At 43.1% G+C, this 21,348-nt stretch overlaps 2 protein-coding genes across 32 annotated transcripts in view; one reads left to right on the plus strand and one right to left on the minus strand.

The window, feature by feature from the left end:
• Positions 1-3,848, minus strand: part of PRR14L (proline rich 14 like) — a 57,798-nt gene extending 53,950 nt beyond the window's left edge. For 2 of the 13 annotated variants that reach the window (XM_072723295.1, XM_072723292.1), the window contains exons 1-2: positions 3,559-3,788; positions 1,624-1,746 (exon numbers count right to left, since the gene is read on the minus strand). The gene's annotated coding sequence lies outside the window, so the exon portion shown is untranslated. Of the gene's footprint in view, positions 1-1,623; positions 1,747-3,558 lie in introns of all 13 variants that reach the window. The other 11 variants (XM_072723294.1, XM_072723291.1, XM_072723303.1 and 8 more) reach the window with 8 other exon arrangements.
• A 5,374-nt stretch (positions 3,849-9,222) lies between these two features.
• The window catches only part of DEPDC5 (DEP domain containing 5, GATOR1 subcomplex subunit), a 124,971-nt gene continuing 112,845 nt past the window's right edge, over positions 9,223-21,348 (plus strand). For 14 of the 19 annotated variants that reach the window (XM_025985885.2, XM_072723305.1, XM_072723304.1 and 11 more), the window contains exons 1-7: positions 9,223-9,299; positions 10,144-10,263; positions 13,621-13,708; positions 14,095-14,141; positions 15,387-15,472; positions 16,578-16,661; positions 17,653-17,702. In XM_025985885.2, the coding sequence (XP_025841670.2) occupies positions 10,206-10,263; positions 13,621-13,708; positions 14,095-14,141; positions 15,387-15,472; positions 16,578-16,661; positions 17,653-17,702 (413 nt within the window). In that variant the 5' untranslated portion in view covers positions 9,223-9,299; positions 10,144-10,205. Of the gene's footprint in view, positions 9,300-9,321; positions 9,471-10,143; positions 10,264-13,620; positions 13,709-14,094; positions 14,142-15,386; positions 15,473-16,577; positions 16,662-17,652; positions 17,703-21,348 lie in introns of those variants that run through there. The other 5 variants (XM_025985884.2, XM_025985887.2, XM_025985889.2 and 2 more) reach the window with 1 other exon arrangement.

Genomic DNA, 21,348 nt, shown 5'->3' on the forward strand with positions numbered 1-21,348 from the left:
GAACCTGCTTCTCCCTCTGCCTGTGTCTCTGCCCCTCTCTCTCTCTGTGTCTCTTATGAATAAATAAATAAAATCTTTAAAACATAACATAATAAAATAAAATAAAATAAAATAAAATAAAATAAAATAAAATAAAATAAATAAATAAAAAATGGTGTAAAGAAACATAACTCTACAATACAAACAAAGCTCCCTGGGATAGTTTATCAAACTAAACATCAGAACTCTTATTTTGGTAAAATATCCACATAGGAAAACTGAAAAAATATAATCAAATATTATATTAACAGTATATTAACAGTATTACCCTGGGTGATAGGATCACAAACAACTTATATGTTGCAGTTTTGTGTGTGTGTGTGTGTGTGTGTTTACAATAAGTGTGTATTACTTCTGTTAAAACACCTTTTAAACATTATTTCCCAAGATCCAAATAGGAATGAAGAATAACCAGTAAGTGTATTATCCCTTTACTTTATCAATATCTTTCCAAATGTCAGCTCTCTGCCTCAACCATAAAAGTTTTTACAGTAGAGTGTTAAGTAAACTTGAAGAGGAAACAGTGAATAACACATGTTCATAAAATGAAGGCAGGGATTTACAGCTTAATTCTTACTAATGACTTATAACCAACCTACTGGGTGAGGATACTAGGTAATTATCTAGTTTGAGGTATAAGCAAAAAATAAATCATAGATTCAAACAACTCTTACCAGCTGCTACTGGCTTGTCATCCTTACTGTGACACAAATAAGAATCAGATTGTTTAGGGAATGGACTTATTCCTGTAAAAAGCTCATATTTATACGGAGTATGCAATAAAGTTACCCCAATAAAAGAAGAAATTCTTTTGAATTGAGAACAATCATCTCAAAACCTGTGTATGTCAAATGCAACAGCAGTGCTGGGAAGCAATCTAGTTGCTGGTCTCCAAACTAGGAGATCAGGGTCCCCATCCTGCAGGCTATACGGCCTTGAATGTGTCACTTAACTTTCCTGGGCTTGTTTTTCACATGTAAAATGAACAAATAAAACAAAGTAACCTCAAAGGGTCCTGCCACCCATAAAAATCCTGTGACTCTAAATGATAACTTTTCTATTTCGCTTTGTTCCTCAAAGTACTTCTATAGATACCAACAATGGTGGTAGAGTTCTAACTAAGTAAGCCCCACTGCACGTACTCATGGCATAGGAAGTAATTTAAGGAACACTTTACACACAAAAAAGATGGACAGCTTTTTCATAGAGGCAGCGTTAATTCCTATCCCACCAAATAACAAAAACATGAAAAGAAGAAAATAAACTACCGGTGAAAGATTAACACTGCAACTCTCAATCTCATTAGAATACATTTCATAATACTAAAATCCTGACAATGTGGCCCTTTCAGTTAACACTCCCTAAAACAAAAAGTTCTGGGGGGTACAAAGTTTACAGCAGTAAGTAAAACGTAGAAAAGAGGAATCAAACAAAGAAAACAGCAGAGGAGAAAACCATGTGCCCAATAATCCCCAGTCTGAGGGTCTCCCCTCCCTTTAATTCCAACGCAAAAGGGCTGCTCAAAACGAAGAGCGGTTAGTAACACCCGGCGCTGCCACACTTGTGTCAAAGGACAATACTCACAATATCGATCAGGCCCTCAGAAGTTCACAACACTCCTTTCACCTTGAGAAAGGGGCTTTCTTTTCCAAGACTCGGACACTGTAGCCAATGCCTCCATGAGGGCATTCGGAGAAGGGGCCTCTTCTTGAGGGACAGAGAAAGAAGAATCTTTTAACAAGATCTCTAGACAAACAGAAAGTCGGGGAGGGAAGTCTACATTACTACACAGGGCCCAGCTCTTCAACATGGAGTGTGCAGGAAATTTCAAAAGCATCAAGCACTGTTTCCCTTTCCCTTCCTTTATTAGCATGCAGAAAAAGGATCCCTCTGTCTCCACATGGGGAGTGAAACAGCGAAAATGCTCCTAATGTCTGACAAAGGCTTTCTGCATAAAAGATTTTCATTTCTTTTTCAAAGGAAGAGGAGAAGGAAACCATCTGTGCCACTCTAAATACACTACAGGAAAGAGTCTTCTTCTCAAAGGTAGAGAGTCTTATTTTTCTTGGGAGAGAAAGAGAGAAAAGAAGTTAGAAGCTCCAGAGGAGGGGGGAGGTGTGCAGATAAGCAGGAAGCTTTTTAATCGCTACAGCAGGTAGGGGGAGTGGGAGAGGACATCTCTAACCACTCAGGAAGAAGTGATAGCTTCTGTGGACAAAGGGAAGGCTGCCTTTTTAGTAGCAGTTCCCCCTCCCTCTCAGTACAGACCTGTTTCCAAAAACAAAGTCTTTTCTCCTGATTATTCGGAGACCCTCTTTGTTCATGGGGAGCATGGAAGAACCTAAACGGAGTAGAAATGCCTCTTTCTCCACCCCAGGGTGGGGGGGAAGTCTCCTTTACTAGTGAGAAAGGCTGGGGCTGAACACCTGTGATGTGGGGGTGGGGGACGGGAAGAGGCCTGCAAGGAGAAATCTGCGTCTCTATGGGAAGACATTAGTTTGCTTTCTTCGATAACAACGACAACAAATTAAGTATCGATGGCAGCAACAATGTACCAAAAGCTTTACTATGCCCTAAGCACTTACACGAATTCTCCCTTAGTCCTCAAGACGACGCTCTACAAAGAGCAAAATTAGAGAACCCAAGTTAGAGATGGGGGGGAGGGGTGATCGGGACTCAGAAAGGTCCAGCAACCAACCAAGGTCACAAAGATGGGGAAATGGGGACGTAGACTTGCCACTACCATGTTCCAGACGCCATGCTCTTAACTGTGCAAGGGGAAGGAGCTCATTGCACGCCCAGAGACCTGAGGGAAGAGAAGGCGAGGCCCCCTCGATGGACGTGATGGGAGGCGGGGGGCTGGCGGGAGCGGGGAGACGGACTTCCAACACTAACTACCAAGTCAATTCAGGGTCTATCTCTTTGTATCTAGGAGTAAAGGTGAAAAATAAAAGAAAGAAGGTACGTCTCTCTTTTACAGGGAAGGAAGACACCCCCACCCCCACCCCCACCCCGCCCCAACACCTGCAGGCAAGTCGAGGCTCGCCACTCCGTCTGGGGGGGCGCTGGCCATATCCGGGGGCCATCCACCACCCCTCCTATTGAGATAAGTTGAGAATCCCACCCCCCCCCCCCGCACCCGGGGAGCGGACACTGCGCCGCGACAAACGCACAGGCGCGGGGGAAGAGCGTGCGCCCACGACAAGGGGCGGCGCCCTCCCCGAGAAGTTGGGGGTCCCCCGCCGTAGGGAGGTGGAAGAGGAGTATCTCTCCCCCGTCGGAGCCACGACTCGGAGAAGCTTCCCCCCCCCCCCCCGGCGACGCGGGGCCTGGTCCCCTCCCTCTCCCCGGGTTGTTCCGCCGCCCGCAGAGCAGCCTCCGTTCCGTTCGGCGCCCCAAGAGGCGGGGGGGGGGGCGGCCCGGGGACCCCTCAGCCTGCAGCGCCCGGCGGAGGGTCCCCTCAGGGTGCAGCGGGGCGGGGCGGCAGCGCCCGAAGCCTTCCCGCCCGCGGCCTCTTACCCTGGGGCCTGCTCCGCGGCCCGCGCTCGCCCCGCCAGCCCGGCCTTTGCAGCCGCAGCCCCGTCGCCGCCAAAGCTACCTGAGCCTACCGAGCCGAGAGAGCCCGGGGGCGCTCCAGCCGCCACCGCCTCTTCGTCTCTATGGTCTTCTTCCTCCTTGCTGCCCCCCCTCCCAACCCCACCCCGCACTTCCTCATCCGGGGCCCGAGCAAGCCATGCGGGCTCGCCCAAGTCCCGCCCCCGATCGGCGCGCGCGCAATCCGAGGGGCGGCTCTTCCCGCGTCAGACCTCGCGTCCTGGGCCGCCTCTAGCCGCCCGCTCTGCCTCGCCCCTGCAGCCTGGGTTCTTAAAGGGGAACACACCTTTTGCACAGGCGCCTACCGAACCGCTGCTACCACCCCAGTCCGGGCCACCGTCTTTTCTGGTGCGAATGGCTGCAGTTCTAGGGGACTCTGTCTGGCAGCTCAGGAGATCTTTTTATAACTTGAATCAGTGTGTTAATCGTGATAGTCCCCTGCTCCTTCTTTTTTTTTTTTTTTTTAAGATTTTATTTATTGATTGATGAGAGATGGAGAGAGAGGGAGACAGGCAGACGGAGCCGGACGTGGGACTCGATTCCGGGTCCCAGCATCAGGCCCAGGGCTGAAGGCGGCGCTAAACTGCTGAGCCACCCGGGCTGCCCCTCCCCTGCTCCTTTTAATCACACTGAGCACTAAATCTAAATGGGACCTCTGCCTCCAGTCCTGCATGGCATCTTGTTTTAATTTCTTCAAGGCTTAAACACTGGCTGAAATTGTCACGTTGCGACTCTTTATTGATTCGTTTATCATCTGTCCTTTCCCATGCTTGTTCATCGTTCTGCGGTCAGCACCTAGCACAGTGTTGGGCACAAGCAGAAACATTTGAAGGAAGGAAAAGATTTATTCAAAAGGGAATCAAAGGAGCCCCTGGGTGGCTCAGTCGGTTAAGTGTCCAACTCTTTTTTTTTTTTTTTTTTTTCTTCCTTTAAAGATTTTGTTTATTCATGTGAGACAGAGAGGCAGAGACATAAGGCAGAGGGAGAAGCAGGCTTCCATGCAGGGAGCCCAAAGTGGGACTCGATTCCGGGACTCCAGGATCACGCCCTGAGCTGAAGGCAGATGCTTAACCACTGAGCAACCCAGGCATCCTGTAAGTGTTCAACTCTTGATTTTGGCTCAGGTCATGATCTCAGAGTCATGATCGCAAGATCCAGCCCTGAATTGAGCCCCATGTGGGGCTCTGAGCTTGGTGAGGAGTCAGCTTGAGATTCTTCTTCTCCCTTTGCCCCTTCCTCCTGCTTGCCCATGCACATGCACTCTCTCTCAGATAAATAAATCTTGTAAAAAGGGGAGGAGGAATTAAGGAAGTTTAGGGAATGGAGTGAACTTGATCCAAATTATATAGCCCTGTGTTAAACAGAAATCTGTTGCTTTTTGGATCTTATGAACCTGGCTGACTATAGAATTAGAGATTTGGAGGTTTATGGGAGATTTTAATTCTCTCTTGTCTGACCAGGATATCTTTGGGCCAGTCAAGATGTGGACCATTTTGGCCAAGATAGTGGTTTTCTTACTTTTGGTTAGGGCTGGAGATCTATAAACCCAAATGCCAACCCTATTATTTTACAGCCTGTGAGTCCATAGATCATCTGTATATGTGTACAATTCATATATAGGCTACTACAGATGTTTTGGGGATGATTTAGCTAGAAATTTACTTCAAAACATTTCTACCTTTACAGCATCCAACATTGTCTAGTACTTTCTCAGGCAACTACGGACCTAGAGAAGGGGATCTGAGAAACCCACTATTACTGGTTTTTCTGTTTGCCTCAGGTTCTAATATGACATTGCAGCACAATTATTGATCTTAACTTTATTTCATTTTATTTTAAAAGATTTATTTATTTATTTAAGGGGGAAGGGCAGAGGGAAAGAGAGTCCTCAAGCAGACTCCCTGCTGAGTGCAGAGCCTGACATGGGGCTCAATCCCAGGCTCCTGAGATCATGACCTGAGCTGAAATTAAGAATCAGTCGCCCAACTGACCGAGTCACCCAGAGGCCTTGATCTTGTCTTTATTGTAAAATGTGACATTTTATTAATAGTATTTTTTCTATTAATTTTTACTTTTAAAAATTATATTAAATGCTGTTTCTCTTGCTCCCAGAGGTTTTTTTTTTTTTCACATCTCCTTAACATTTTGTGCCCTAAGGCAAGTGTCTCGGTAGCCTGACCCACCTCATCCTAGTCCCAACTCTGCTCCTAGCTCTTATAGTAGGCACAAAGAGGTCCAAAAGAAGCAGAATATATATCAATCCCCTGAAAGTCGAGGAGAGTCAATTTCCAAATAATTCCATGCTTTTGGTTAGTCAATAATTCTCCTCATTTATATATAGCATTTAAAATTCTTTTAATTTGAAAGACTGGGGTGCCTGGGTGGCTAACTGGGTTAAGTGTCTGGTGCACCTGGGTGGCTCAGTGGTTGAATGTCTGCCTTTGGCTTGGGTCGTGGTCCCAGGGTCCTGGGATCGAGTCTCACATTGGCTTCCCCATGAGGAGCCTGCTTCTCTCTCTGCCTATGTCTCTATGTCTCTCTGTGTGTCTTTCATGAATAAGTAAAATCTTAAGAAAAAAAAAAAAAGTCTGCCTTTGGCTTAGGTCATGGTGCCAGGGTCCTGGGATGAGACCTGAGTTGGGCTCCCTGCTCAGTGGGGATTCTGCTTCTCCCTCACTCTCTGCTCCCTGTACTCCCATGTGCTCTCTCTCATTCTCTCTCTCTCTCTCTCTCTCTCTCAAATAAATTAATTAAAAAAATAATTTGAAAGGCCTAATGTAACATGTCTCTCATTTCATTTGGACCTCAAACACCTGTGAGGAAGGAAATACATGTGCTTTTTTTTTTTTTTTTTAAGATTTTTAATTTATTTATTCATGATAGACATAGAGAGAGGCAGAGACATAGGCAGAGGGAGAAGCAGGCTCCATGCCAGGAGCCCGATGCGGAACTTGATCCTAGGACTCCAGGATCGCGCTCTGGGCCAAAGGCAGGCACTGAACTGCTGAGCCACCCAGGGATCCCCTACATGTGCTTTTTAAAAAATATTTTATTTATTTGACACAGAGAGAGAGCAGAAGTAGACAGAGTGTCAGGCAGAGGGAGAGGGAGAAGCAGGCTCCTCATTGAGCCGAGAGCTCAATGCAGGGCTCATGACCTAAGGTGGACAGCTGCTTAACCGACTGAGCCACCCAGGTGCCCCAGAAATACAGGTACTTTTAATTTCCATCGGACAAGGTAGAAAATTGAGAAAAGAGAAGAATTTGGTGCAAAGCCACACTGCCAAAAACGGGCTATTGTGCAGGTATTTGTAGCACAGCAGTCTCAGAATCAAGGATCCCCTAGACTAGATCCCTAGTCCAGGAGCTAACCATTTTAGCCTTCCCTAACTCTGACCAGCCATTGAGCTTTTTAAAAGTTCAAAACCTGTCAAGATTTTTTACATGTTTATTGCCAAATTAAAAAGTGAAATATTGCCATTTTTCAGATAGGACACCAATTATGGAGATGCCTGGGTGGCTCAGAGGTTGAGCTTCTGCCTTTGGCTCAAGGTGTGATCCCAGTCCCAGGATAGTCCTGCATCAGGGTTCCTGCATGGAGCCTGCTTCTCCTTCCTTCCTTCCTTCCTTCTTCTTTTTTTAGATTTTTTTTTTTTTTCATGAGAGAGAGAGAGAGAGGCAGAGACACAGGCAGAGGGAGAAGCAGGCTCCATGCAGGGAGCCTGATGCGTGACTCGATCCCAGAACTCCAGGATGATGCCCTGTGCCAAAGGCAGGCACTAAACCGCTGAGCCACCCAGGGATCCCCTTTGCTTCTCCTTCTGCCTGTGTCTCTGCCTCTCTCCGTGTGTGTCTTTCATAAATAAATAAAATCTTAAAACAAAAGGACATCAATTATGAACATCTCTAAGGAGATGGAATCAAATTTCCTTGAGGGCGAAGGAGAGAGAATTCCTCTTTAGGCCCTCTGGGTTGAAAGGACTTTCCACTAGCTACTGCTGCTACCAAAACAGTTAGGAGTATCTGAATCCGTGCCTTGCATTAGAAACATTACAATGTAAAGTTAACATTCTATCCCTGAAAGTTTCGCAACAGTTGCAGTCCACGTGATTACATGTTTTTATTCATAAAAAATTACAATTACTGTATAGTTCTTTAACTTTTGAATCCTAAAGTAAAAGTATAGATGCTTAAGGAAGCTCCTGTCTTGCCCACCTCCCACCCACCTTTGCCCATTCCTGTCTCCCTTGCGGTATGCGATGCTTTTTTTTTCTTTAAACATTCAGAAATTTTCAAAAAATCGGTAAGTTAATTAGTTGGAGCTGGCAACTTGTCAGGAGCCGTTGGGGAGTTTCAGGCACAGGCCGCACAGCTCTGATTTTCTCCTTGACAGCAGAACGATGTCCTGACCAAGAGAGGCTTGGGCTGAGTTCCTGGGTGTGAGGAGGATGCTGGTTAAAAGCTCAACCTTCAGAGCCAAGTTGGACTCAACTGGATCTGGATCCGTCCTTGCTTCCTTCTGAGGAGAACTGGGTCTGGATCCGTCCTTGCTTCCTTCTGAGGAGAACTGGGTCTGGATCCGTCCTTGCTTCCTTCTGAGGAGAACTGGGTCTGGATCCGTCCTTGCTTCCTTCTGAGGAGAACTGGGTCAGGATCCGTCCTTGCTTCCTTCTGAGGAGAACTGGGTCTGGATCCGTCCTTGCTTCCTTCTGAGGAGAACTTGGTCTGGATCCGTCCTTGCTTCCTTCTGAGGAGAACTGGGTCTGGATCCGTCCTTGCTTCCTTCTGAGGAGAACTGGGTCAGGATCCGTCCTTGCTTCCTTCTGAGGAGAACTGGGTCTGGATCCGTCCTTGCTTCCTTCTGAGGAGAACTGGGTCTGGATCCGTCCTTGCTTCCTTCTGAGGAGAACTGGGTCAGGATCCGTCCTTGCTTCCTTCTGAGGAGAACTGGGTCTGGATCCGTCCTTGCTTCCTTCTGAGGAGAACTGGGTCTGGATCCGTCCTTGCTTCCTTCTGAGGAGAACTGGGTCTGGATCCGTCCTTGCTTCCTTCTGAGGAGCTCCTTGTCCCCGGGCTGTTTACCTGTTTGTGAAGTACAACAGTATCCGCCACCTAATAGGGATGCGACCATTCCATAAGGATGTCTGTGAAAGCTATGCCAGCTAGTATTATTAATAACTAGGGAGGCACGGAATTCATTTGGGGTTTAGAGGGATTTGAAAAGCAGGGTCCATCGCACTAAACCGCAAGCGCTTTGCATTTTACAAAAAGTTCTTCCAGAAACGATTTTGTGCTTCTCAGTCGCCCCAGGAGGCCAGGCGAGGGGCCACGACGCGGTTCCGAGACCCAGAGAGACTCGCCCGAGCTCCCCCTGTTGGGGGCTCGGCAGATCGGAAACGAAGCTCTTGGGTGTGGATCTGAGAAGGTCTGTGAGGAGACGGATTTCCTCCGCAGCGCGGCCCGCCGTCGCGCCAGCGGGCGGGAAGTGCCGCCGACAGCCGGAGCCACTGGCCACACGCGACGCCCCGCCCCCGGCGCGGGCCCCGGATGGGGAAGTGGCGCGGCCACCGAGACGAGGCGGAGGCCCGGCCAGAGCGGCCCGGGACCGGGGGGCGGGAAGGGGGCGGGGCCCCGGGGCGGAGCCACCGGAGCTGCGCGGGTTCTCAGGTGAGCGCTCTGTGGCCGGGGCGGGCCGGCAGGCGCCTGGAGCTCGGGCTCGGAAGCCGCGCGGGCTGTGGGGGCGTCGGCGGGGGGCGTCCCGGGGAGGCGCCGGGGGCCTCGGGAGGCTCCGACCCTCGGAGCCCCGGCCTGAAGAGGGAAGGGGCTCCGGCGCTGTGGGTGAGTGGGGCTGCTCACCGGGCCCCGGGCTTGTGGAGCCCGAGGGAGGGGGTGGTGGCCCAGGTTCGAGTCCTGACCTCGCTCCGCCTCCCGCTGTGCGGTCTTAGGCAGGCCCCCGTGCCTCTCGGAGCCGTAGTGGCCCCGCTCTGCAGCGAGAGTGGGAAGGCGGAACCGCCGAGAGTTTGTACGGATGGACGTCCAGGGCGCGAACCCCTGCCCTCCTCCTGTTTATACTCTCCCTAAACCGGGACGGCGGGGAGTGCCTCAGTGTCCGAGTGACCTTGGGCAAGTCCCTTGCTCTGGCCCACTTTTCCCTCTTCTGCAAAATGAGTGCGCTAACCTTTTGGTGTTAGCTTGGATAGAGACGAAGTAGTGAGCGCCCAATTCTGTACAAGTTTTCCCTGGAGGTTGGAATGCACCCTGACCTGAATTCCCCTTGGTTCACAGATTCTGTTTTTGTTGTTGTTGTTTGTTTGTTTGTTTTGTTTTGTTTTGTTTTGTTTTTTTGCTTGTTTTTGTTTTTCCTCTAACCCTCCTTGTAATCCAAGGAGTGCTTGCATCCAAGGGCTGGTGCGACCCTCTCATCTGAACAATACCGGTATATACTCACTGGTCTGAAATCAAAGAGCAGTCGCAAGGAAAAGTCTGACATTCTAGCTTTTTTGTGTTTCAGTGACAGAGAAGATGACTTCTCTCCCCCAAGCGTGGAACAGCTGAAGGAAACAACAGTACAAGATGAGAACAACAAAAGTCTACAAACTTGTCATCCACAAGAAGGGCTTTGGGGGCAGTGGTCAGTATTGATTGGTCTTTGGGCGTTATGTAAGTTGGCTGAGGTCCTTGTTGTATCCAGTGCCTTGAAAATGACACGCTGACTTGTGTGACAATAGAGGCTACAGGCAACTTAACTGAGTGAAGCAGCAGGTATGATATGATTGCAGGGAGGGCAGTGGCACCAGAGAGCACAGGCCCCTTCTAAAAGCATTTGTATTCTGACTTTTAAGGGACATTGTCAATGTTGCCATTCTACTACCCTTCGTTTATTTGTATTTTATATTACATATTTACTGCATATGTTTTTTTTTTTTTTAAGATTTTATTTACTTATTCATGAGAAACACACACAGAGGCAGAGACATAGGCAGAAGGAGAAACAGGCTCCATGCAAGGAGCCCGATGTGAGACTCGATCCTGGGATTCCAGGATCATGCCCTGGGCTGAGGGCAGGCGTCAAACCACTGAGCCATCCAGGTGTCCTACTGCATATGTTTTATAAAATCCTAGTCTGCACTGGCTTGGCAGCTAAAAGAAATTTATGAGAGCAGTTGTACATACACTTTAGACAGGTATGATCAAAACATGAAACTTTGCCTGGCTCAGAGGCTTAGTGAGGAGGGACAGGACAAAGCATATTGTTCTGTACTAAACCAGATTTTTTAGCTCTGCCTCTTTCCCTGTGACCTCAGGCAAGCCCCTCATTTACCTTATCTACAACTTCAAGCACAGTAGAACATTTTCTCTGTTTTTCTTAGCACCTGAGTGTATAAATCTGCAGAATAGGATGGCAATTAGTAGTATAATTTTTTTTCCTTTTTGTAAAGGAGTAATTTTCTTTTCTGTCCTGACAACCTTATTTGCTTCAGAAGTTGGAATTAACAACACAACGAATCTTTGTAAAATTGTATTTTACTACATGTTTGTTCTTGTGTATGTATGTGTATGTCTCTTCAGGGCAAGGACTCCCCAAAAGGGGAAACACTAGTTTCTGTATGATAGAGTTTGTGAGGATTGAGTAAGATGATGTATGTAAAGTATTTAGTAGAGTACCAGGCTCAGTGCCACTCAGTAAATGTAACCATTATAATTACCAGGACAAGGATACACCAGGCATTGCTATATTTAAAACACAATTTCTGCTAAAATGCACAGTCTGTTAATACTAGACTTTGTATGTGGTTGATGCTGCCTAAACATTTGTGGAGTAGAACTGAGTAGACAACAGAAATAACTTTTGACAGAGGGAAGGATACAAGGATAAAGTATATACAGTGTATATACAATGTATGCAAGTCTACTTTTTCATGTGTATGAAACAAAGTCAGCTAGGTCCTATGCTCAGTCTCTTACAGGACTATAAATAAAAACACATCAAACAAAATTAGGTACATATCTGTGATATATATAAAGATTATGAATATGACAAGGTCCCTTGTCCCTAAGGAGTTTTTTTTTTTTTTTTTTAAGATTTTTATTTATTTGACAGCACAAGCAGGCAGAGTGGCAGAAGGAGAAGGAGAAGCAGGCTCCCTTTTGAGCAGGGAGCCTGATGTGGGGCTTGATCCCAGGGCTCTGGGGTTATGACCTGTGCTGAAGGCAGACACTTAACTGACTGAGCCACCCAGGTGCCCCCTAAGGAGCTTTTAGCCTGATGAGACAGACATCCAAAAAAGGAAATGATAAAATGAAACGGTGGAATTTGTTCTCAGGGATTTTAATTCAGACTACAAAAGGTAGGGCAATGCATCACAGAGGATTTGACATAAAACTGTCAATGAAAGCAATATACCAAATAAAATGTGGGATTAACCCAGTGCTTTGCTTGACTAGGCTGAATTTTTGTTGGGTTTGATTATATTTGAAATTTAGATATATTTACTTGTCATGTTTTAGCATAATTAAAGGCCATATCTTTTCCTCAAAATTAAAACAGAAAAAAAAAGTCACTCCATTTTGGGGTGCCTGGGTGGCTCAGTTGGTTAAACGTCTGTCTTCGGCTCAGATCATGATCCCAGGGTCCTGGAATCAAACCCCCTGTTGTGCTCCCTGCTCAGCAGGGAGTCTGCTTCTTCCTCTGCCCCTTCCCTGCTTGTGCTGTCTCTCAAATAAATACATAAATTATTTTTTTACGTAAATTATTTTTTAAGATTTTATTTATTTGTTTGAGATAGAGATAGTGAGAGAGAGCATGAGTAGGGAGGAAAGGGAGAAGCAGGCTGTCTGCTGTGTAGGGAGCCTGACATGGGGCTTGATCCCAGGACCCTGGGATCATGATCTGAGCCAAAAGCAGATGCTTAGCCAACTGAACCACCCAGGTGCCCTGATAAATAAAATCTTAAAAAAAAAAAAAAATCACTCCCTCTTTATGATTCTGAGTTTATTATAATATGTGAGTTTTTCCCAACTCCAGTAAGGGTAGGTAGGGTTATATAAACATATGAAGCTATGTCCTCCCTGTATTTTAAGAGTCTCATTGGACCCTAATGTGAACTGATATCCAAAGTTTTTCCCTGATCAAGTGTTGCATTTCAAAATCTAGGGCATTTACTTGGCTTGTGGTTTTTGTTTTGTTTTGTTTTATGACATATGAGAGGTGATGGGCTTTAGGCGGAAGAAACCTTGGACTAGTTATCAGTCCTGGCTCTACTGTTATTAGCTGTTTATCCTTAGGCAAGTCACTTTATCACCTAGGTCATTTCTTCACTTCTGTTAGATCAAAGATTTATTGTGAGCATCTTTGGAAATTCTTTGAACACTGTAGAAGTATAAGGAATTGTGCTGCATTTGTGAGACTCAAACTATTTTGTTCCTGGTATATGCTAGGTATGTGATAATTTGAGGAAGTAAAGTGTTAATCATGAAGGTTTAATTTCCAGAAAGCAAGGGGCTTCTTTTTCCCTGTGATCAGTGGGATGGTAGTAGAAATAGCATGGGCTCTGAAGACAAAGGTCCCTGAACCACTGCCCCACTCAGCTACTTGCTAGCTTTGTGCCCCCGTGTGAATGCTTTAGTTCATCTGAATTGCAATTTAAAATTGAACCTCATCCTTGAGATGGGATGCTAATACCAACCTCATGAGGTCACGAGGACTTAACATGAGAATGTATGTACCACAGCCTGTCGCCCAAGTGAGTCTGTTTTCTGCTTGAGATTACTGAATTGTCGGGATCCCTGGGTGGCGCAGTGGTTTGGCGCCTGCCTTTGGCCCAGGGTGCGATCCTGGAGACCCGGGATCGAATCCCACATCGGGCTCCCGGTGCATGGAGCCTGCTTCTCCCTCTGCCTGTGTCTCTGCCTCTCTCTCTCTCTCTGTGACTATCATAAATAAATAAAAATTAAAAAAAAAAAAAGAGATTACTGAATTGTCTTTCAGATGATGAGCTAGTCATGAACCCTAAAGTGTTTCCTCACATCAAGCTTGGAGACATTGTGGAGATTGCTCACCCCAATGATGAATACAGGTAAACATCTCATTAGAATCAAGAGAACTACCGGGGCAGCGTCCTGTTTCAAATATTTTGTTTAAGGGGCTTGCAAGGCAGGATAGCCTTTACATAAAACTGTTCCTAACCCTCTAGGTTTTAATAAACCAATAATCTTTTTAAAAGCCTATACTTTTTGTTTTTAAAATCAAGATGACAACTCTTTGAAAAATTGTGTAGCATTTATCTATTTCCTGGAGGACAAGTGGAGAGTTTCTTTGTTTCTAAGAGAACTCCCCTTCCCCACTTGTTGTGTTATAGGTAACAGTATGTCCAGAGGGATCTGTTTGCCTTTTGTGGGGGGTGAAGAAAGTTGGTTAATTACCACTTATGGCATCCTATCTCTTTGTTGGTTTCTCCCCCAGCCCTCTGCTTTTGCAGGTCAAGTCACTTAAGGAAGATCTACAGAAAGGTAGGAATTCCATTTCTCTTCTCTACTGTTTTATTTTCACACTTAGAGAAACTGTTCCAGAAACTGTAAGGAGCGTCTCTTCATAATTTCAGGGAATGAGGACATAGTACTTCTTTCTTTGTCAAATTTCCCCTAAAAAAGATTGTCAGATATCAAAACTGCAAAGGAATCTCATTTGTCAGCATCCTGAGGGCACTGAAGAAAAACCATCTTTATTGTCAGAAGCAAAGTTAACCTGAACAGGTGAAGCTTTATACTTAACTCAAAAAAAAAAAAAAAAAAAAAAAGAAAGAAAGAAAGAAAGAAAAAGAAAAAAAAAAGAAAAGAAAAGACAAGAAAAGAAAAATTATTGGCAAAGCATGCTTTCCTAAATACTGTATTTTTTTTTTCACAAGATGTTTGTTAAGTACCTGCTCTGGGTGAGGGAGGATAAAGAAACATTTCATGATTACCTATCACAAATGCAAGGCACTGTACTGGGAGCTTTTTGTAATGTCTCTTTCTTTTTATCTTCCCACACAACTTTTGATTGTGGGAGGGAACTTGGTCTCAACAAGGTGAATTGGCTTTTCTGACGTCAGGAGTTGAGGAGCCAGAACAGCCATTCTACTTACTCATTCTGGATCTGACCCTTTCTTTTTTTTTTTTTTTCCTTTTAATGAGTGTACCATGCTGATCAAGGAACCAAAATGTTAATTGATAGCAAATAAGGTAATTCCTTAAATAGTGCTTAAAAGAAGAAAAAATCTGATTCGCTCTAAAGGATTATGATGTCCACAGCTTTTATAATTCAGTATGATGGGGAAGCATTTTATAAAACCCGAGTCCTAAGGGTTTCCTCCTTACCCTCACCACATTATCTCCTGCCATCTGGTATGTTTCTTACTTACCAGATGTAAGGGCCCATTGAAAAGTAACTCGGCTACTTTCATTCCAAATGAGAAACGATCTCCTTCCTCTTCTGAATTTTTACAGTTCTTTTTTATGTTGCTCCTTAATTTCTTTATTTTTCCTCTTTCTGTCTTATTTTTTAATTGCTGAAGGGTCAGGTCTTATTTCACTTGCTTGTTTCACCTAAAAAGCAGAGCATTCTAAGCTTTAAGATGCTGGAAGGCAGAGAGTGTTTCTTGCCCATAGTCAAAGATCATTGTGTTGCTTGTCAAATGACTGAGTGTTTATAGATTAGAATATATTTACCTGCTTTTTTCAGAATATGTTATCTGATCCAGATTTCTTTTCTTTCAGAAACTATTAGTGTGGACCAGACTGTGACTCAAGTGTTTCGACTAAGACCTTATCAAGATGTTTACGTGAATGTAGTAGACCCTAAGGTATGTCTTTGTTCTGGACTTGAATATCTTTGGGGAATGAGGTGTTTGTTCTTTTTTTAAGATTTTATTTATTTATTCATGAGAGAGAGAGAGAGAAAGAGACAGAGACACAGGCAGAGGGAGAAGCAGAACTCCCTGCTTCCAATGTGGGACTAGATCCAGGATCTCGGGATCATGCCCTGAGCCGAAGGCAGATGCTCAATCACTGAGCCACCCAGATTTTCTTTTGGGAATGATTAATATCATTCCTAAAAGATTAGGTCTCTAAGGAAGTAATGAGTTATTGGGCAGCCCAGTGGCTCAGCGGTTTAGCGCCGCCTTCAGCTCAGGGCGTGATCCTGGAGACCCAGGATCAAGTCCCACGTCAGGCTCCCTGCATGGAGCCTGCTTCTCCCTCTGCCTATGTCTCTGCCTCTCTCTCTCTCTCTGTCTCTCATGAATGAATAAATAAAATCTTTAAAAATTTTTTAAAAAAATTTAAAAAAATAAAAATCTTTAAAAAAAAGGAATGAGTTATTTAAGTATAGTGTTGAACTATTAAATATGTAGTCACATATAGGTCACTTAGATTCTAGGTATTCTATAGGTTGCGTTTAAAGCCCTCACCCTTTTTTTAAAAAGCTTTCCTAAAAAACTATATACATATATATGTATGTATATGTCAAGGTCAGTGTAAAATTTTCTATTAAGATGCTATAATTTCTCTGTGTGTCCTCATTTTTTTTTTTCTGGAATGAGAAATGATGCTATAATAGGTTAAAAATCATTGTCTAAAATATATCATTGACATTATCTGGGAAAATAAAGCACAGATTTCAATGTCCTGTGCATGTGCCAGAATTAAGACTAAATGCATAATTATTTCTTTGGTACTCTTTGCACTTACTCATGATCCAGCTGCTGTAGCATCTGTTGTAGACTTATCATCTGTACTCAAAAGCCTTTTCTGGGAGGATGACGTGCTTTGTTAGTGTTGTGTTATCAGATATTCTTCCAGTAGTTTTCTCGTTTGCTTAAAGATTTCTTCATGCTGAGTGTACATTATCTTAAGCCTATGAAGTGTGGCAGAGTAACACAGAGAGGTATGTTTGATTATCCCTTTTAGGATGTGACCCTTGACCTAGTGGAATTAACCTTTAAGGATCAATATATTGGCCGTGGGGATATGTGGCGATTAAAGAAAAGTTTGGTAAGATGTGTTTTAAAAAAAAAAGAAAGTATGTTACTTTTCCCATTATGTTGAATAATTTATGTTCCTTGTAGAGATTTAGTAGGGAGAGGGTATAAAATCATTTCTAATTCCAGTATCACAGATAATTATGGTAAACCCTTTGTGTATCTTCTTCCATTCTCTTTGTAGTTTTTCTTTTTTTTCCTGAGCTCTGTTTTGCTTGTTTATAGGTTTTTACTCCACACTTTTTATTCGAATGGGAAATTGTTATTTTACAGTTGAATGGAACTTTAGCTTTCATATGTTCATGTCACCTCCCCATGGACAGGTATTTATTACCCTTAACTTATAGGTGTGAAAACTGCGATTGAGAGGACAGCGATTACCCAAGACTAAAAAATTATAGTCAGTGGTTGACACCAGGTTGACCCAGATCTTGTCGCTTCCCAGTTAGACTGCTTTTTGCTGTACTCTCCTCCCATTTTCCTGATTTATTTATTTTGAATTAACATTTTCTACTTAAAATGATCTGTTAATTGTGACCTGGTGCTGAAAATTCTTATTGGGCATTTTGAGCATGATAAAGCAACAAATTATAGGTAGAATTTCCATACAGGGAATATTTTCAGAAAAAAATGTTTGCTCATTTTTTATTGGATAGAGGAGGGCTCCATTCTAGAAAATGAGAGCTAAAATGAGAAATAAATGTTCTGTAATTAAGTATGTAAATAAAGATACGTATGCAAACGTATGTGAAGATAAGTGTGTTAATGAAAGTGGGCACTTATTTTCCACTTGGTCTTTATTGTCTATACTTGTCACAGTCTTAAGAACCTACTGTTATTCCTGCCCCAGCAGGTTTGCTTATGGGGTAAATCTATTACTCCCATGTTAATTGAACCTTGGGTTGTTAGAAGAAATGAAAAAGGCAGGAGACTTTCTTTGTAACCTTTTATGGCCTTGATGTATTGTTGAATCTCATATTCTCTGCCTCTCTATCTTCCTTTAGGTCAGCACATGTGCCTATATCACTCAGAAGGTGGAATTTGCTGGCATCAGGTAGATATTACATCACTATTGACTTCTCAACTAGTACCTGGGAGTAGGATCTAGTGCAGTAACTGGGCTACATATGGCATTTGAGGCATGGGATATCCATATAATAAAATGCACCAAAGCTTAAAAGGTTAGATTGCTGTTGCTAAAACAAACCAAAAAACCCAAAAATGCACTATAGTAGATTTTTTTTTTTTTTTAAAGATTTTATTTATTTATGAGAAACACGGGGCGGGGGGTGGCGGTGGCAGAGACACAGGCAGAGGGAGAAGCAGGCTCCATGCAGGGAGGCTGATGCAGGATTCGATCCCAGGTCTCCAGGATCACGCCCCGGGCTGAAGGTGGTGCTAAACTGCTGAGCCACTAGGGCTACCCCTATAGTAGTTTTAAGGCGAGTGGAAGTTGCTGAAGCTGCATGGTATTCTGTAACAAAGGAGGTATAGCCTCATAATTTTAGAACTAGAAAAAGCTGGAGATAAATATAATTAATCAGACCTTTTCACTTCACAGATGAAGAAATAAACTTGTAGAGACAAAATGACTAGCACAGTAGTTCCTGATTTGCTGCCTTTTTAACCATATTGCACTGCCCTTGCTTTATTAAAATTACTCCTAAAATTCTGTTTATAAAGAAGAGAATAAAATGAAATTTCTTTTAATTCAAAAAGGACAATGTCCACAGAGTAAAGCCTTCAAACAGTGCAAAAAGGTATATAATGAAAAATTCTTCTCCTTAGAAGAAAGTTTTTTTCCTGAAATTTATCATGTATAACACAAGCATGTTTACATTTGGTTAACTCATTTCTTTTTTTAAAAAAAGATTTTATTTATTTATTTTAGAGAGAGTGCCAACAAGTAGGGGGAGGGCCAGAGGGAGAGCGATAGAGACTCTCAAGCAGATTCTGTGCTGAATGTGGATCCCAGTGTGGGGCAGGATCCCAAGACAGAGACTAGGACCTGAGCTGGAATCAAGAGTCAGATACTTAACCAACTGAGCCACCCAGATGCCCCTGGTTGACTCACTTTTAATAGCACCAGGATTGACCAGTGGGTTCTGGTGAGGTAGTCTGGTCCACTAAAAGTTCCCTATCAACTTTTCACTTAATGGTTTCACCAATTGATAATTGTTGCAAGATGATGATATTCTAATGAAGTCATTTCTTCTACCTTTATTAGCCAGAATCCTGTCTGTAAAAAACATTTCATCAATTAGGGCTATTTGATTGGTCTGAACTACTGGTCCTAACGAGAAGAAAGGATAAAGGATTAATTTTTTTTTTCCCAAAAAGGGGATAGTTCAAAAATTGGAAGGTCAAGAGTCTTTGAAAAATCTTAGCAAAATATTTTAAAGCACAGCCCAAGAAGTGACTAAGCCTTGAGCAAAACGAGAAATGCAAACTAGATTCATACTTTCCAGTATAACATAGTCTCTCCAAAGTGGTTGGCCAGGAGTCAGGAAACCTATAATCTACTCCTGCACTACCAGTGATTAGCAGGGTGAGTTGGACAGGTCAGGGGGACTCTGAGTCTACTCCTCTGCAAAATGAAATGGTTGGTTTAAAATCTTTTTCTGTAAAGGACCAGAGAGTAAATATTTCACACTTTGGGCCACATGGGTCTTAGGTCTCTGTTACAAATTCTTCTTTTTTTTTTTTTCGACATTTAAAAATATAAAATCCATTCTAGCTGTTGGCCACATAAAAATAGGAGATGGGCTGGATTTGGCAGGCTATAGTTAGCTGAGCCCTTGTTTAGAAACCCACTCAGATACCTTTCATTCTTAAATTTCTTGTTTTTCTCTGCAAGTGCCCATATCCACATGGTGCCAGACATAGAAATGAAAACCCTGATATAACATCAGGGTTAAAGTTTAGACTTTAAAGATATGTCCTAATATTTTGCTCATTCATGGTTAAATGTAAACCACAGTCTTACTATTTCTCTGGAAGGCTTATTTATAGTCTTCCTACACTGGATCAAAAGTCACTTTCTTTCCTACAAGGAGGCATGCAAATTAAAAAAAGAAAGAAAGAAAGAAAAGATGCTGTGGACCTCACGTAACAAAAGATAATCATTATTTACATAAAGTCATAATTATTGAATTTTTCTGTAATTTAGCCTCTTTACCCAGTAATTTAGTTAATACTTAAGAATATATGAGAGTTTCATTACCTTGAAATCTTGCCTTTAAAACATAATTTTTCCTTCAAATATAAACATTTTGATTTTCTCTGAATAAATTCCCAAAATATTCTTCAAAATGTTAGTGATACCTGAATGGCTCAGCGGTTGAGCTCTGCTTTTGGCTCAGGACGTGATCCTGGAGTTCAGGATTGAGTCCCACATTGGGCTCCCTGAGGGGAGCCTGCTTCTCCCTCTGTTATGTCTGTGTCTCTCTGTGCCTCTCATGAATAAATAAATAAAATCTTAAAAAAAAGTTAAAAATAAACCCTGCGGTTGTATTTTTAAAAATATTAAAATTTTAAAAATATTAAAATTTTAAAAGAAAAATATTGCACTAAAATCTTATCTCCTAAATAATAGCATTTTGTTTTTTTAAAACATAGAAACCTTGTTTATTTGATCTCATCATGAAGAGATCTCATTTTTTTCCAGATAGAGTTTTGGGACTGCTGACTAGCTAAGGTTTCTTTTTTTACTTAAAAAAAAATTTTTTTTTTCTGACTCACACTCCAGAGGGAGCAGCACTGAATAATTTCTGGCCCTGACTTCTCAGCTGTCCAGAAGAAGACAGACTAGTGTGGAGAGTCACAGTTAGAGCCCATTAATATACCCAGTTTGGGTATTTTCCTGCTAGATCTTCCATACCTCAGAGATCTTCTGGGATCTTCTCTGACTTGAGTCTGATTCTGTGGTGGCCATTCTCTTAAAATGTCTTTCCTAATTATAGAATTAGTACCAAGTACCACTTGTTTATCATGTGCTAGATATTGGGCATATACTGAGTATTAGTTGCTCTAGGTAGGCAGTTTGCAAAATAGAATAAAGAAGCAGAAAAAATAAACAATATTTCTACTCAGAATCAGCCAATATTAACATTTTGACACAGTTCTGCCAAAATATTCTGTCTTCCTCTCTATCCTCCCCACTTTGACTTGAGATAATATAGTATACATGATTTTATATATTGTTAAAAAAAAAAACCCAAAAACTCTATTTTCATTATTTGAAAAAAAAAATAAGACATTTGGATAATAGAGTATAAAGAAGAAAACTTGGGGCACCTGGGTGGCTCAGCGGTTACGCATCTGCCTTCTCCTCAGGCTCTGATCCCAGCTCAGCAGGAAGTTTGCCTCTCCCTCTGCACAGCCACCCCTCCCCGCATGCTCACATACTCCCTCTCAAATAAACAAAATCTTTTTTAAAAAAGAAGAAAGCTGGGGTAGCCCTGGTGGCTTAGCAGTTTAGCGCCACCTTCAGCCCAGGGCGTGATCCTGGAGACCCGGGATCGAGTCCCACGTCGGGCTCCCTGCATGGAGCCTGCTTCTCCCTCTCTCCTCTCTCCTCTCTCTTCTCTCTCCCTCCCTCCCTCTCTCCCTGTCTCTAATAAATAAATAAAATCTTTAAAAAAAAGAAGAAAATTTACAATGGAATATAAGCCAACTGTGTACAGATAACTACTATTAAA

The sequence above is a fragment of the Vulpes vulpes genome, chromosome 10, assembly GCF_048418805.1.
Source record: "Vulpes vulpes isolate BD-2025 chromosome 10, VulVul3, whole genome shotgun sequence".
In the NCBI taxonomy this organism is placed as follows: domain Eukaryota; kingdom Metazoa; phylum Chordata; class Mammalia; order Carnivora; family Canidae; genus Vulpes; species Vulpes vulpes.